Source organism: Quercus lobata, chromosome 9 (assembly GCF_001633185.2).
Source record: "Quercus lobata isolate SW786 chromosome 9, ValleyOak3.0 Primary Assembly, whole genome shotgun sequence".
Taxonomy (NCBI): Eukaryota; Viridiplantae; Streptophyta; class Magnoliopsida; order Fagales; family Fagaceae; genus Quercus; species Quercus lobata.
Genome location: NC_044912.1, coordinates 6,295,603 through 6,309,563, shown reverse-complemented (window position 1 = coordinate 6,309,563; position 13,961 = coordinate 6,295,603). Strand labels below are relative to the sequence as shown.

Sequence of the window (13,961 nt, the reverse complement as noted above, 5' to 3'; positions counted from 1 at the left end):
TCTCAGGTTTTTTTTTTTCAATTTAACAAAAACTAAATTTTTTGAGAATAAAATAACTTTTAACTTTTATAATACATTAGCATAAAAATTATTAAAACAATTTTAATAAACATTATACAAATAAGTTTCTGAAAACTAAAAACTATCCAATTTAATAATGTATGTTTGGGTAAAATTTGTCTTTTATAAATATGTCTGATAAGTGTGATCAAAACTTATATGATTTAATTCTTATTTTGCCCCCGTCATATCATAATTCAGCACGTAAAACGGTTCAATCCCATATTGAACAAACAAATTGCCAAATGAAACTATACAATTTTTAAATAAATAATAAATAAATAAACTTTTATTTATTTTAATATTTTAAGTTTCACCATTTCTCTTTACTTTTACATTGAATATTAAAAATGAATCACAAAACATATATAATTGTGAAAGTTTACAAAAAGTTCGTTCTTTACTATTTTTATTTTTTTTTATTTTTTATCATGGACAACAACAAATATACTCTAGCCCACCGATAGAATAGCACGTGTAAGCGCATCGGAATTGCACTTGACCTTTTCTCAACCACAAATGGTCGCTACTCCTCATTCGCTACTGACCCTCGTGTTACGTTCACGAGTGTCTGTCATAGTTACAGAGGTTGTTAGATACATAGCCGTGACAGGAAGCCACGTTTGAGTGAAAATTAAATTACAATGTGAGAGTGAGAGTACAAAAAGTTGCCACCTCATGCTGTTACCTAACATTTCTTAGGTAGATTGCCCAAAGCTTCTCTGCTCTTTAATGGTCAAGGGCATTTTAGTCTATCAGTAAATAAACTAAGAGATATTCTAAACAATATAAAATGTTACAACTTTCCTGCGTGGTAGGCAGGGAATTGACTGCCTGTAATTTTTATCGCAACTATTCTATAAATATAAGATACTGCAAATAAGTAATTAATTGTCGTCGGCCACTTCATATGGAACAACCATTATCCTATGCGGCGCACAGTTTGGCGGTATGGTACTCATTGTGAATATCCTTTGTCAACATATATATAATAACATGGCCTACTATCCTAGTACGATAATAAATATGCCAACAAATCCAAAGAGTGAAGGATATACGTGTGTAGTTTAGCACCCACACACAATTCACTAAAGTCCTTCGCTTTCGTGTAGGTTTAGGAAAGGAAGCTGCTTGGAAAGGCGTTGCTACGTGCTATACTAGTGACTAGTGAGCTACAAACTAAAAAGAGAAAGATACGCTTTTGCTTTGCCTCTACTCCATCTCTCTTTTATTTCCTTTGATTTGCCATTTTAAAAGCTATAGAGAGGGAAAAGCCAAAACTGTTTTGGGTTTTGTGGTCATAATAATGGCTGGGTTGAAGAATATTGTGGCTGTTGCTTTGGTTATGATCGTCTCTGTGAGCCTTGAAGGCAAATGGGTTGGAGCCCAAGTGCACCATGTGGTCGGAGGTGACCGTGGGTGGGACCCAGCTACCAATCTCTCTTCTTGGTGCTCCGGCAGAATCTTCAGGGTCGGAGACAAAATCTGTAAGACCCCTCTATTGTACTTTTAATTTCTCTGATTTTAATTAAAATACTATATTGTATGTTATTGCTGTGGTAGGTCTGGAAAAAAATTAGTTGCAATTGTTTTCTCGTGCTTTTTTTGCTTTTGGCATTGCTTCCCGTGTGAGTCCCATTAAAGAAAAATTAAATTTTCTTACCAACCAAACAAAGGGTTCCTCACAAATTTCATTTTCAATTTAGCCAGCTGGTCTACTTTCATTTGTCAATCTTATACTAATTCCAAAAAACCAATAATCCAACGGCAAATCGAGCACTCTCGTCTTGTCCACTCAATTGTAAGCCACTTGTTGAATGAATATCCTCCTCACAATGAAAATTTAGATGCTTTCAGCTTTACCTTAAACTTGTATTTTTTACTACTTAAAAATATAAAAAAGAAAAAGAAAAAGTGTTAGTGTTACTTACAGTATTAGTTAAATTACTAAAAGAAAGGGCAGAGGCCTTTTCTTAGTTCAGAAGTAAAAACAGAAGGTCAATAGCTACCATTCAACCAAAAAAAGGTGACACAGAGAAGTTAATTTAGGGCATGTAACTGCTATCACTTACTCTTTTTTTCTTTTCACTACAAGAAAGGGCAGAGGCCTTTTCTTAGTTCAGAAGTAAAAACAGAAGGTCAATAACTACCATTCATCTAGAAAAAGGTGACGTAGAAAAGTTAATTTATGATACATAACTGCTATCACTTACGCATGAGCTCACTATTTTTTTTTCACTACCAAAAAGGACTGAGGCCTTTTCTTCGTTCAAAAGTAAAAACAGAGGGTCAATAACTATCATTCATTGAGAAAAAGGTGATATAGAGAAGTTAATTTAGGGCACGTAACTACTATCACTTACTCATGAGCTCACTATTTTTTTTTCAATACTTACACTTTTTTTCAAGTCACATAATTATGGTAAAAAAATTGTGAAATAAGTATTTAGCATAATCATAAACTAGATTATTTCCTTTTTAAAAGAAATTAAAATAATTGAAAAACATAAAGAGTTTCATTGGCTTTGATTTTATTTATTTATTTATTATTATTATTATTATGAGTATATCTTTAAATGAAATGGAAGTTGTGCTGTGCATGGGCAGGGTTCACATACTCCGCAGGACTAGAGAGCATCGTTGAGGTGAAACAGCAGGATGAATACTTGTCGTGCGATATCAGCAATCCAATCAGAATGTACACGGACGGCTTGGATAGCATCTCATTGGACGGGGAAGGGATCCGCTACTTCGTGAGCAGCAAGCCAGACAGCTGCAAGAACGGCCTGAAGTTACACGTGGAGGTGCTGCCTCAGGGAACACCTGATGATTTCCAAAAAATAGCTGCATCAGAGTCTAAGGCCTCCAATGGCTATGTGTCGGCTCTTGCTTCTGGGCCCACAACTCCTTCCGGTTCGGCCCATCTCATTGGAAGCTCCATCCTCTTAGCATTTGGGTTCCTTTGCTATGCTATTGGTGCCTAGACACAAATATGAAATATCTTTATCTTTTATCCACAGTAATTCTAGTTTTTGAGTCACGAGTTTTATGGGTATTGGCTAAAGAAAGAAAAAAAAAAAGACTTTTTTTGGACTTGTTATTATGTGGTATTTTTAAAATAGTACTTGCAGTGGTTGTGTTTGGATTGGGATTGTTATGAATTATGTAATCTGATAAAAATATTCAGCCCTTACAGCTTGCAATTGTTTACAATTATATGCATGATAATATATTGTCTTAATTTTGTACGACTTTATGTGATTAATATTTAAGACATAATTTATTGTTAGAATGGTTTTTAGTGCTCCAACCGAAAGTCTTCACTCTTATTATAGATTACTTGGGAGATTTGAATATCCTCGAGTGTTAGTATTTACTTAAAAAAAATGATAATCCCACCGCTTTGGTCGAGTGTCACTAGACACTAGTGGGCACGTAAAAAATATTGAATCCAATTTAAATCATATTAAATAAAAATGTTGAGCCGTTCTCTATTGACTACTAAAGAATAAATACTGGAAATTGTCTATTTCTTTTTTTTTTTTTGATAAATTGTCTATTTCTTTGAAGACAAAGGCAATCCTAAGGTGATATAATTTTCAAATAAAGGCACTATATTCCAAGGGCTATTATATTAGATTATGAGTTCAACGTTGCGCACAAAGAAAGATCCTTTTCCTTATTCTTTCTTTTGCCCCCGTTCCCTAGGGACAAAGTTCAGCTGAATTTAATGAGAAAATACACCACATGAATTTTATTTTATTTTATTATTTATTACTGAAGGTAGCAACATACTCTAGACAGTGCGCATTGTCCTTTTTTTTTTTTCTTTTTTGGATTAACCATAATAATTTGATGGATTAAGAGTCAACAAGTATGTTACAAACTACAGTATTTTTATCAGCAGTCAAGAGACTTGCCACCACTGACGGTAGATTCAAAAAAACAACAAAAGCAGAAATGGAGCTCCCCCAAATTTGGCCAGCACATCCACACATTGATTGGCTTCATGTAATGTGTGCACTATCCACTTGTTGGGAATAGATTTCAAAAGGTTCTTGCAATCAAATAACAGAAGTTCCATTAACAAATTAGAATATTTATTTTTCATCAGTATCACCACACTCAAGGCATCCATTTCCACAATCAGATTATTTAAGCCAAGCTCTTTGGCAGTGGCTAGGCCGTCCCTTAGACCCATAGCTACGCCATAAAACTGCTGGTACTGTCAAGAGCTCTTGCATAGCCTCTTATCCAATCACCCTTGTGATCTCGAATTAGCCCTCCTCCTCCTACCTAACCCAAGTTTCCTAGGGCGACAGTCGCACATTGTCATTATCACTCTTTTCGAGATTAAATTAAGGTTTTTTTTTTTTGGTTAAAGGGATTAAATTAAAGTTGTAGCAACTAACTTTATCTTCTCCTCAGCAAGAGAAAAGTGAAGATTTCAAGTTTGGAAGGGATGTGATCCTCCAATGATCCAACACCTTATCCATCTGGATTGTAGCTGATACTTGTGTTGGTGATTCTACTTTGTTGTATCTCAATTTCAGGTTTTAATGGAATTTTTTTTTTGAGAATAAAGTTTTCAATTGCATTGTCAGCTACTGCCAATAGGCTTTGTTATGTGGATTGGGCTTTAGGCTGGTTTTTGAAGAAGCTGGGCTGATCCACTTACAATATATGCTTCTTTTTTATATATGGTCAAAAGTTAATAAAAATAAACAAAACAAAACTTCTTGTTTAATTTTGATTTTTTATAGAATTTGAAAATGAAAATACTGAAAACTAAAAACACATGCTATCCAAAGCTCATTAGGCTCCACCTTTACAGTTTTGTAAATGCATACAGATCCGAGATACCATATATCAGTACAAAGTAACCCAATATTTATCCTCCATAATTTTGACACAACTTTTGATTCTAAAATGGATCTTATACAAAACAACCTCCTTGCATGACTAGGATTTTTTATTTTTTTTGGAGAAAGGGGTGAGGAAGGTTGTGATAGCCGGATAGGGTTTTGTTAGAAATGACATTGTTGGATTTGGGGAAATTGGCTGGCGGGAAGCAACGAAAAGCAAATGGACTCAATCATCTCTCGCTCAAAACAACAGTCATATCCATTTGTCCTGTATATCTTAGAAATTTTCGTCAGAATATCTGCAAAAGTTTTTGTTTATCCTCCACCATATATAGAAGAATTAAGAACACATTTAAGAGATTGTTAAAGTAGTTGGGGTAGGAGGAAGGGGCGAATACCAGCTCACTTAAAAGCAGATGTACATGGATGGATCCAATCATTTCTCTCTCAAAACAACATAGTTAGACTTGGATCCATTTGACTTCTGTATCTTAGAAATTTTCCTCAGGATGGCAGCAAATGCGTTCTTGTCCTGCATCATATGCATAAGAAATCAGAATACATTTCATCCATTTTAAAAAATTGTCAAGTACTCCTTTGAGAAAACATGTTGTAACTCATTACTCTTTTAACAAAAACATGCCATGATTAAAAGAAAGAGAAACACGTCACCAAAATATATATGTCTTTGTTCTGTATTATGTCAGATCTTTTTTTGCCCCTTATTATATGAGATCATCTAGGCTCTAAAAGATCAGGTAAAATGGTTTGTGCAGCAAGCACCACAAAATCATAAATTCTACAGATACATGCCACAAATAATCCTCACATCAAGGACCAAAAATCATTCCCATGGATAAAGAAAATCAAAAACCATACCTAAAATCATTCTACACAATACAAAAGAGCAACGTTTCAAAAACCACACTGTTTCGAAACCCAAAATACATGAACACACTGTTTCAATACCCAAAATATGTGAGAGATACACTGTTTCAACACCCAAAATACATGAGAGATCAAGGAGTTGAACAAGATCAAAGCATGATGTCATAATTACTTAATTATTAATTAAAGAAAAAACAGTAAATACTGGCAGAATAGATTGCCAAAAAAAAGTAATAACAAATGGGGACTAACAATATATATTTACATAAAATAAAAAAATAAAAAATAAAAGTCAATTCTATATTTATTAACTTTTGTATAAAAATTTTATGTATATTCACATAACATTTATGCAACATGGATGGTCATCAATTGTGTTGAATTTGGGAACAAAGGTCTCAAAATACATGAAACTAGTCAATTATTTGTGCCATGGATGGGAAAATTCAATAAATGAACAAAATATGAACTTCTATTTCTGTTTATGTTTTTCTAAATATGAAATTTGATTATTAATGGTAATTATTAACAAACAATCAATATGAATGTATTTGTATATGATCTATTCTACAATTTAAAGAAAATATGATGTGACAAGATTCTAATGGAGATGTAAATATAAGAGGCTTAATAGGGAATCCCCATGAAATTTAAACTCAATAAAAGATATATAATAGATTAATGACATGAAAAGATGTGGATTTTCAAAAACCTGTGTGCAAACATTAGAGGTCAACAAAAGGCCAAAAATTTTCATTTTATATTACGTATAGATAGATGTAACAAAATTAATACTATTACAAAAAATAAATGGCATATGCGCAGTGAGCAGGGGCAGAGCCAAGGGGGGCCAAGAGGGGGCAATTGCCCCCCCACCCCCTGGCCCGCACAAAAAACACCTTAACACATAATACAACCTCCTACCTACTTTATATTTGGGTAACAAAAAGTAGTGCCTATCCAATTAGATAATTGAACATTAATCAAAACTATATCCCTTAACTGCTGAGGAACCTCACCTAGACAAAACCTTTCTTCACTCACACTTCATGAAAATTTAGCTAATTTAAATGCCACTTAGTTTCTTGGTCTTGAAACAGAGCATAGCTCCTAATTTCTAAATGAACCAAGAGTACTTTCATGTCCTCAATCCTCCACTAGCATGCCTTGGACAAAAGCTTCATGTGTATCATAAGCTATCAATAGAAGATAAAGTATATTATTCAGTTACCAGGGACTTTGACGAAGCTTGGACTACGGAGATTTAATAACCAGGCATAGTGGAGTTATAAAGGCCCAAGGACGATTTCTAATGGGTTTATTTTTGGTTGAGTGCTATAGAGTGTAGCCTATATAAAATTGTTGGCTTGACACGCAAGCATAGTGTTGTAATAGAATGCATGTAACCATGTTGCTGGGAATTTGAAGCTAACTATATAATAAATATTATATTATAGTTTCACACATTATAATTTGAGCATTTTATAAGTCTTCATTAACCAAAATTACATAAAATTGCATATCATTTCATTCATAACTCGATTTTTTACTTTGAAAATTGATGCTTGTGAGCAAAAGTCTTTCACTTTCCCTCTTCCTTATATGTGTTTGTTTCTCCAAAAAAGTGAGTAAAAGCTAAATAGATAAATACAACAAAATGAATATACTTCCTTCTCATGAAGGTTTTTAAAAAAATATATAATTTCATTAAAATATTCTTTAATATTTTTTTTTTATAGGTAAGAAAAATATTATTTAATATTCAACTGAATAAATTTTAATTTTTCAAATTTGTGTCGAGCCATAATTGTGAGTTACATATAAATCCCCCCCCCCCCCTTTTCAACTTAAATCCTAGCTCCGCCATTGCTTGTGGGTCCATGCATGAGTCTCAAAACGTGCAGGTTTGTGGGTAAAGCTTCCTCCACCAGCAACAACTAATATTTTTTTAAAATAATAGTAATAATAAAGAGGCAACTGAGTTGGTTTGGGCTGATTAAAAGCTCTTAAGTCAACAAAAAAAACCAGTCACCACAGCCTAAGCCGGACGGAACTAGGATTTTCCAAACTTATGTGCCTGCTTAATAATGATAATCATACAAACATTCAAATATAAATTAATACACAAAAATAAAACGTACGTCTATTCAATGTTGACCGTTGATAAGTATAAATGAAAAAAAGTACACAATAAGCCTACATTTTCTTTATTATTATTTTTAAATTTTTATTCTTAAAACTGAAATTAGTAAATTAACTAGGAAAATTACAGAATTGAAAAGAAACAATAATATATATTTCTCAATTCTAAATTCGAAGTATTTTGTAGTTAAGAAAACAAAATCAATAAAAAGATCTATACAAAAACTTGTCCTTTTACGAAATTAATTCCATTGAGAGGGAGGGAGGAGAAATTTTCAAATGCGCTAGGGGTATGAGACTTCTCTCTTACTGAAATGTGGGACCCACATGTCAATAAGAGAGATATCTCATATGCCCAGGCCCAGCACACAAGATACCCTCCCGTGAGAGGGAGAGAGGAGGGAACAAGGGTGAAAGCCCTTGATCCAACCAATAGCATTGAGGATATCAAGGTATAGGTGATCCCCGGATGAGTTGGCAGCATTTCTTAAGGTTGTTAACAACTTCGATACGGTAGTACCACTTGAGTTTGATATTTATTAATTAAAAAGTCATTCATTTTTGGCCAAAATACACTGTTCATGCCTAAGGTTTACATGTTGAGCGATTTCAATCCCTAAAATTAAAAAAAAAAATAAAAAAGAGCCGAATAGCATTGCCCAGTCAAACAACCCCATCCAGTAAGAGTTTTAAAATGCTGTTAAAGAGCATACCTCTGGTGATCTTAATCTTGCCTTAAAATTAGCAACAAGATCCTGAGTTGTCACTGGTGTCTTTTGCATTAAAACAGCCCTGATTTCGTCTTCAGTGACAGGCCCAGCAGATGATGTTGAAGCAGATTTTGATGATGATGATGGTGTTCCTTTTGAAGGCACAGTACTTTTAGAAGTAGGAACATTTTCTTCTTTTACAGAAGATTTTAGTTCCTGATTCCAGAAAAAAAAAATATATTAAAATGATTTTATCAAAACATTATCACATTTAGGGAGCCCTTACTTATCATAGGGAACTAAATCCTTTGCATTGAACACAAACTTGATGCAAGTAAATCAAGTTCAGGGAAAATAATGTCCTACATTTTCTGTCTTCACCTTCTTTGGAGGTGCACCATTTGTTGCTTTTGCATCATCCCCATTCAATTTTCTCTTAGACTTCGAAGACTTGGAGCTAGATGGGGTTCCCTTAGCAGGTCCAGAAGGCGCCGTTTTTAAAGGACTGTTTTCAGCAGGTTCCTCTTTAGGTGCATCCTTCTGCTTTGGAGCCAGCACAGGGGAAAGGCCAATATCATCATCGATCTGGACAAACCAAAAGAAAACACTCCATCAATAGAGAGGAAAACAAGTGCAGTCAAATTTAGAACACATTGTTGGAAAGGAAAGGATTAATAATCATGAAAAAGGTGCATTAATGCTTGAATCACAGCCCTTTTCACTATTCATTACTTATATATAGGAAGTTTACAACAAGGTATATTCCAGATTGTAACAGCTGGTGGAGACGCTGGCACCTTAGGAATCTCCTAGAAAGGTACTGCCCATAACACTCAAGTGTACAACCCATAACAACATTTTCCTATTTCTTAACACACATATAACGTTGGCATTCTTAATAAACATTGCAAGCCATTCTTTTAAAGGGGATTCAATCAATGTACATGTGAGTCTTATCAATGTACATGTGAGTCTTATCAATGTCCAAGAACAAGAAACCAAGTCACTGACTTCACACTCCTAAAAAGAAAATATAATGCCACATCACCATTCCAAAAATGAACTAAATGGTATGAAAATCAAATAAAAACCTTGGTACAGTTAGACAACATCTATCATAATATGGATCACAAAGAAGTGTGAATAATAAACATAAGTTGTTAACATAGCAAGGTACTGCAATTAAGAATCAAACTGAACTTACATCCTCATCATCATCATCATCCTCAGCATCTGAATCATTCAGCCCACCAGTTCGCCCAAGTAGCTTCTTCAACTCTTTTCCAGATTTACTCAGTCCACCCTCTTCTTCATTATCTTCATCCTCGTCCTCTTCATCCTGCAAGAACATGTAAATAGATTTTATCATTTTGACAATTTGTCTAGTGTTCAGATTGAAGAAGCCACAACTTTGGATATCAACATGCACTGGGCAAAGCACGAGACATAAGTACTACTGCTAGTACCAGAAACACAAAATTGAAGAAGTTAAAACAGCTATATAAAACATCAACAATAATTAGCTAAATCTCAAGAATAAATCAGGAACCATGAGTAAGTAAGAATGTGTAGCAGTAATGGAGGCACTAATTATGCGGGATGCTATAGGCCAACACTATATGACTATGCAATATGGAACACTTGCACAATTTTTGAACTTCAACAAAGTTCTAATTGCTGTGAATATATCTCACAAATCAATTGCCAAACATACCACCAACCATTTTTTTTAGCAAATAGTTATCAAAAGGCATAATGAGCCTACAATTTTTGGAAGATAATTCCCATGGGAATTAGTTTCTACTTATCTACAGATCATATCAAGACACTGTAGTAGGAAACTGTATTCAAACAAAAAGATGAAAATAGAATATAAGGCCTATTGTTGGTGGAAGTGTATAATATTGCATATTTGGCAGGAGCGAAATAACTGCTAGAAGTTTTGAGGTATGTGAAAGTACTACTCTCGATCTTAGGTTGCTTTTCTTTGAATCTTTGTCTGATTGGACTCTAGCTTTGGGATCATTTTCTTTTATTTCTCTTTTAGATCTAATAGACCACTGTAACATCAGAACTTCATTGTGCCGTTCCCATAGTATACTCCATGAGTACTTGGGCCTCTTCTTTCTTTCATAAAGTTTTGTTGCTTAAAAAAAAAACACACTCAAAAAATATATCTTGCATGCTACAGACATTAATAGACAGGCAGCTTTAACAACAGAATGTATTTTAGAATAAGATGCACCCTTAATTGGTTAAGATTTAGTCTTAGTTGAGTTAAGTTGCAATTCCATCCTTTAGTAGATAGTTTGCTTAATAGTCTACATGCTACCTGCCTTCCGGAAATTCTAGCTATTAAGAAACCTGCGCTTCCCCTACTATTGTAAGAATGCATGGCAACTCATATAAATAGCTCAGCTCAGAAATTGAGAAGTATATTGTTTACATTAGTTAATATGGCTTCATGCAAAGTAAATGTTTACAAAGTACTATCTTCAATTCAAATAATTTCCATTAGGGTAGATTTTTACTTCATGTCCTCCTGAACTTATCAAAAAAATTAATTTCATTAGGGTTTAACCCAAATTTGCCTGTTATAGAAGTACACACACCTGCTTAATTTCTGGAGGAGCAGGAACTTCAGGGGCCAATTCTTCTCTTTCCTCAGGATCATTACCAACTGCTTCATCATCATCAGTGAAAATTTCTTCATGCTCCCAATCATCACCTGATACATATTGATGCATACATTAGATTCAAAGAAAAGGCCAAGAGCCTTATAGCTCAACTAGCACTTCCTGGTGTTTCAAGTGGAGATGTTGAGGGTCAAATCCCCCCTCCAACTATTGAATTATCCACCAAAAAAAAAAAAAAAGATTTACCATAAAAGCAGACATAATTATTAATTGTAGAAGTCATCATGTGTTTTCAATTCTTATCAGAACAAAGCATTCTTAACACGAGAAAGAATCACCTAACATTATGAAAATTCGTAGATGATATTCCCCAAAACTTAAGACCCATCTTTTCATGCTTTTGCCTCATTCCACATTAAAGATGAATTTACAAGAAATACCATAAAATCAGTGCAGTACAAAAGGCAACCCAATGATGACATGCACTTTCTTCAAGGTTATGAGTACAATGCTATAGAAAACTAATAAATTACCAATTTTCCTAAAAGATTAAGCTATTAGGAAAGGGTGAATTAATCACTTAACACTCCCCCTCTATTGTGGACCTAGACTCCTCCTTGATAAGTGGGGCCCAACACATGGGATTTTTAACTTTTTAAATAGGTGGTAGATTGAATCAAACCACTCTTGTGACAACCAAAATTTCCTTCCTAACATGCAAACATCTCCCCCACAGTCCCATGCATACTCACAGCAACCAAATAATAATAAGGCTAATGAGCATAATTTCCTATACAATGCAGAACATGGTCCACTGTTCAACACTATCCTTGCACAGGCAGAACCTATCCACAATTATATACCCCTCCACCTAAGGTTGTCAGCTTTCAAGATTTTATCCAAAGCAGTTGGCTAGCCAAAAAAATTGCCACTTTCCAAGGTATTTTAACACCCCAAATGCCATCTACAGTCATATCTTGAAACCATAGATGCCAATGGATAATAAGGAATCAAGTTCCTTTCTAAAAAGAATACTATTTAAAAAAATCAAAAAGGTACAGGTTGATGTGGCCAGGGATCTCAGGAATGCTAGGTTGAAGGGCTTGACCAGACCAGTGCTTGGAAAGGAGGTTCAAAAGCTAAGTAGTTGACCAGTTCATGGCTTGAATGGATTTGGGTAAGCTTTGGCTTGTTTTGTGCACACTGGCAGACTGGATTGTGATTGCGTTGATTTGTTGTGTACATTTATAGGTTGAATGTGGCCAGGGATCTCGGGAATGCTAGGTTGAAGGGCTTGACCAGACTGGTGCTTGGAAAGGAGGTTCAAAATATGTAGGGTTGGATGGTTCATGGCTTGAATGGATTTGGGTAAGCTTTGGGTTGTTTTGTGCACGCTGGCAGATTGGATTGTGATTGTGTTGATTTGTTGTTGATGTGTGAGTGCATGTGTGCGTTGAGTTTGCCGGCCATGGGTGGGTTTGTCCATGGCCAGCAGATTGGCTTTGTGTGTCTGGAGGGTATTGCCTGTCAAAGGCTTGCAATTAAATAAATAAATAAACTGTTTTTGAGTTTGTCTTTACCAAAAAGCTTTCAGTTTTTATTTTCTTTAACCTTTTTGAGTTACATATTTTGAAAGAAATTTTTTAGTTTAACAATTTTTTTTTTCAATATCGAAAACAGTTTCTTAGTGTTTTTAGAACACTTTTTAAAAACTGCTACCAAATAAGCCCCTAACATCTCTACTAGTTTTCTGTTATATTCCCCTGGAGAGGACAGTCTCCAAACTCGTCTGAACAGTCTTTCGAGTCTCTTGACATGAATTAAATCAATTGGGTTCCATTAATACAAATTCACATGAAATGAGGAAAATAATCCATGGCAATGTCTTCTTTAAATGGAGAACAATGTACTATAAAGAAAACTGATTACCCTTTTCAATATCATCATCATCCAAATCAAGATCACCACCCCTTGGACCTTCCTCATCATCGTCACCTTCTCTTTTGTTGAGTCCCAATCGATTCTTCCTTGCTGCCTCTTCTTCTTCATCCTCCTCCCCTTTATCTGAAACATTACCTTCTTCTTCATCACCAGTTGTTTTTTTACGTCCCCTCCCACCAGCCACACCACTCTCCTTGTCATCAAACCTCTCCACTTCACCAAATGCAGCAGCTCCATTATTTGCAGCTTTCATCATCCATCGTTCATATCCATCAGCAGTCTTTTTCCTATTCTTCATCTTTTCTTCTGCTTCCTCCAGCGTAAGTTGCTTATACTGTGCAACCTTGTTAAAGTTGTACCTAAAGATTGAACAGACCAAACAACCATCACAAACACAAAAAAAAAAAAAAAAAGTTAACTCTACAATTTACAATTAAAATACTTTTTTTTTTTTTTGATAAGTAATAAGATATTTTGATAAAAAAAGGAACACCCTAGTGCACAGGGAGTGAACAAGGGATAAGAAATCAAATACAAAAATTGCAAGAGTCTAGGAAATCAATAAAAGAAGGGAATGATTGTTTTTGCAAAGCAAACAACCAATCCCTTAAAGTTCTAAAAAAGAGTAGCTTGAGGACCGGAATAGATCTCTCAATATCTTCAAAACATCTACTATTTCTCTCCCTCCAAAGACACCACAATAAGCAATGAGGAATGAT

General features: G+C 34.6%; 2 protein-coding genes across 2 annotated transcripts; one reads left to right on the top strand and one right to left on the bottom strand.

Moving 5' to 3' along the window:
* Positions 1-1,117: 1,117 nt before the first annotated feature.
* On the top strand, positions 1,118-3,311 carry LOC115962273 (early nodulin-like protein 2). Its single transcript, XM_031081180.1, has 2 exons — positions 1,118-1,547; positions 2,668-3,311. The coding sequence occupies exons 1-2, from the start codon at positions 1,367-1,369 to the stop codon at positions 3,042-3,044; spliced, it is 558 nt and encodes a 185-aa protein (XP_030937040.1). The 5' UTR covers positions 1,118-1,366; the 3' UTR covers positions 3,045-3,311.
* Positions 3,312-4,862: 1,551 nt separating this feature from the next.
* LOC115960744 (transcription initiation factor IIF subunit alpha-like) lies at positions 4,863-13,608 on the bottom strand. Its single transcript, XM_031079726.1, has 6 exons — positions 13,231-13,608; positions 11,278-11,393; positions 9,870-10,004; positions 9,047-9,250; positions 8,669-8,881; positions 4,863-5,457 (listed from the first exon to the last, which is right to left on the bottom strand). Exons 1-6 carry the CDS (start codon positions 13,538-13,540, stop codon positions 5,362-5,364), a joined length of 1,074 nt encoding a protein of 357 aa, XP_030935586.1. The 5' UTR covers positions 13,541-13,608; the 3' UTR covers positions 4,863-5,361.
* Between the last annotated feature and the right edge of the window lie 353 nt (positions 13,609-13,961).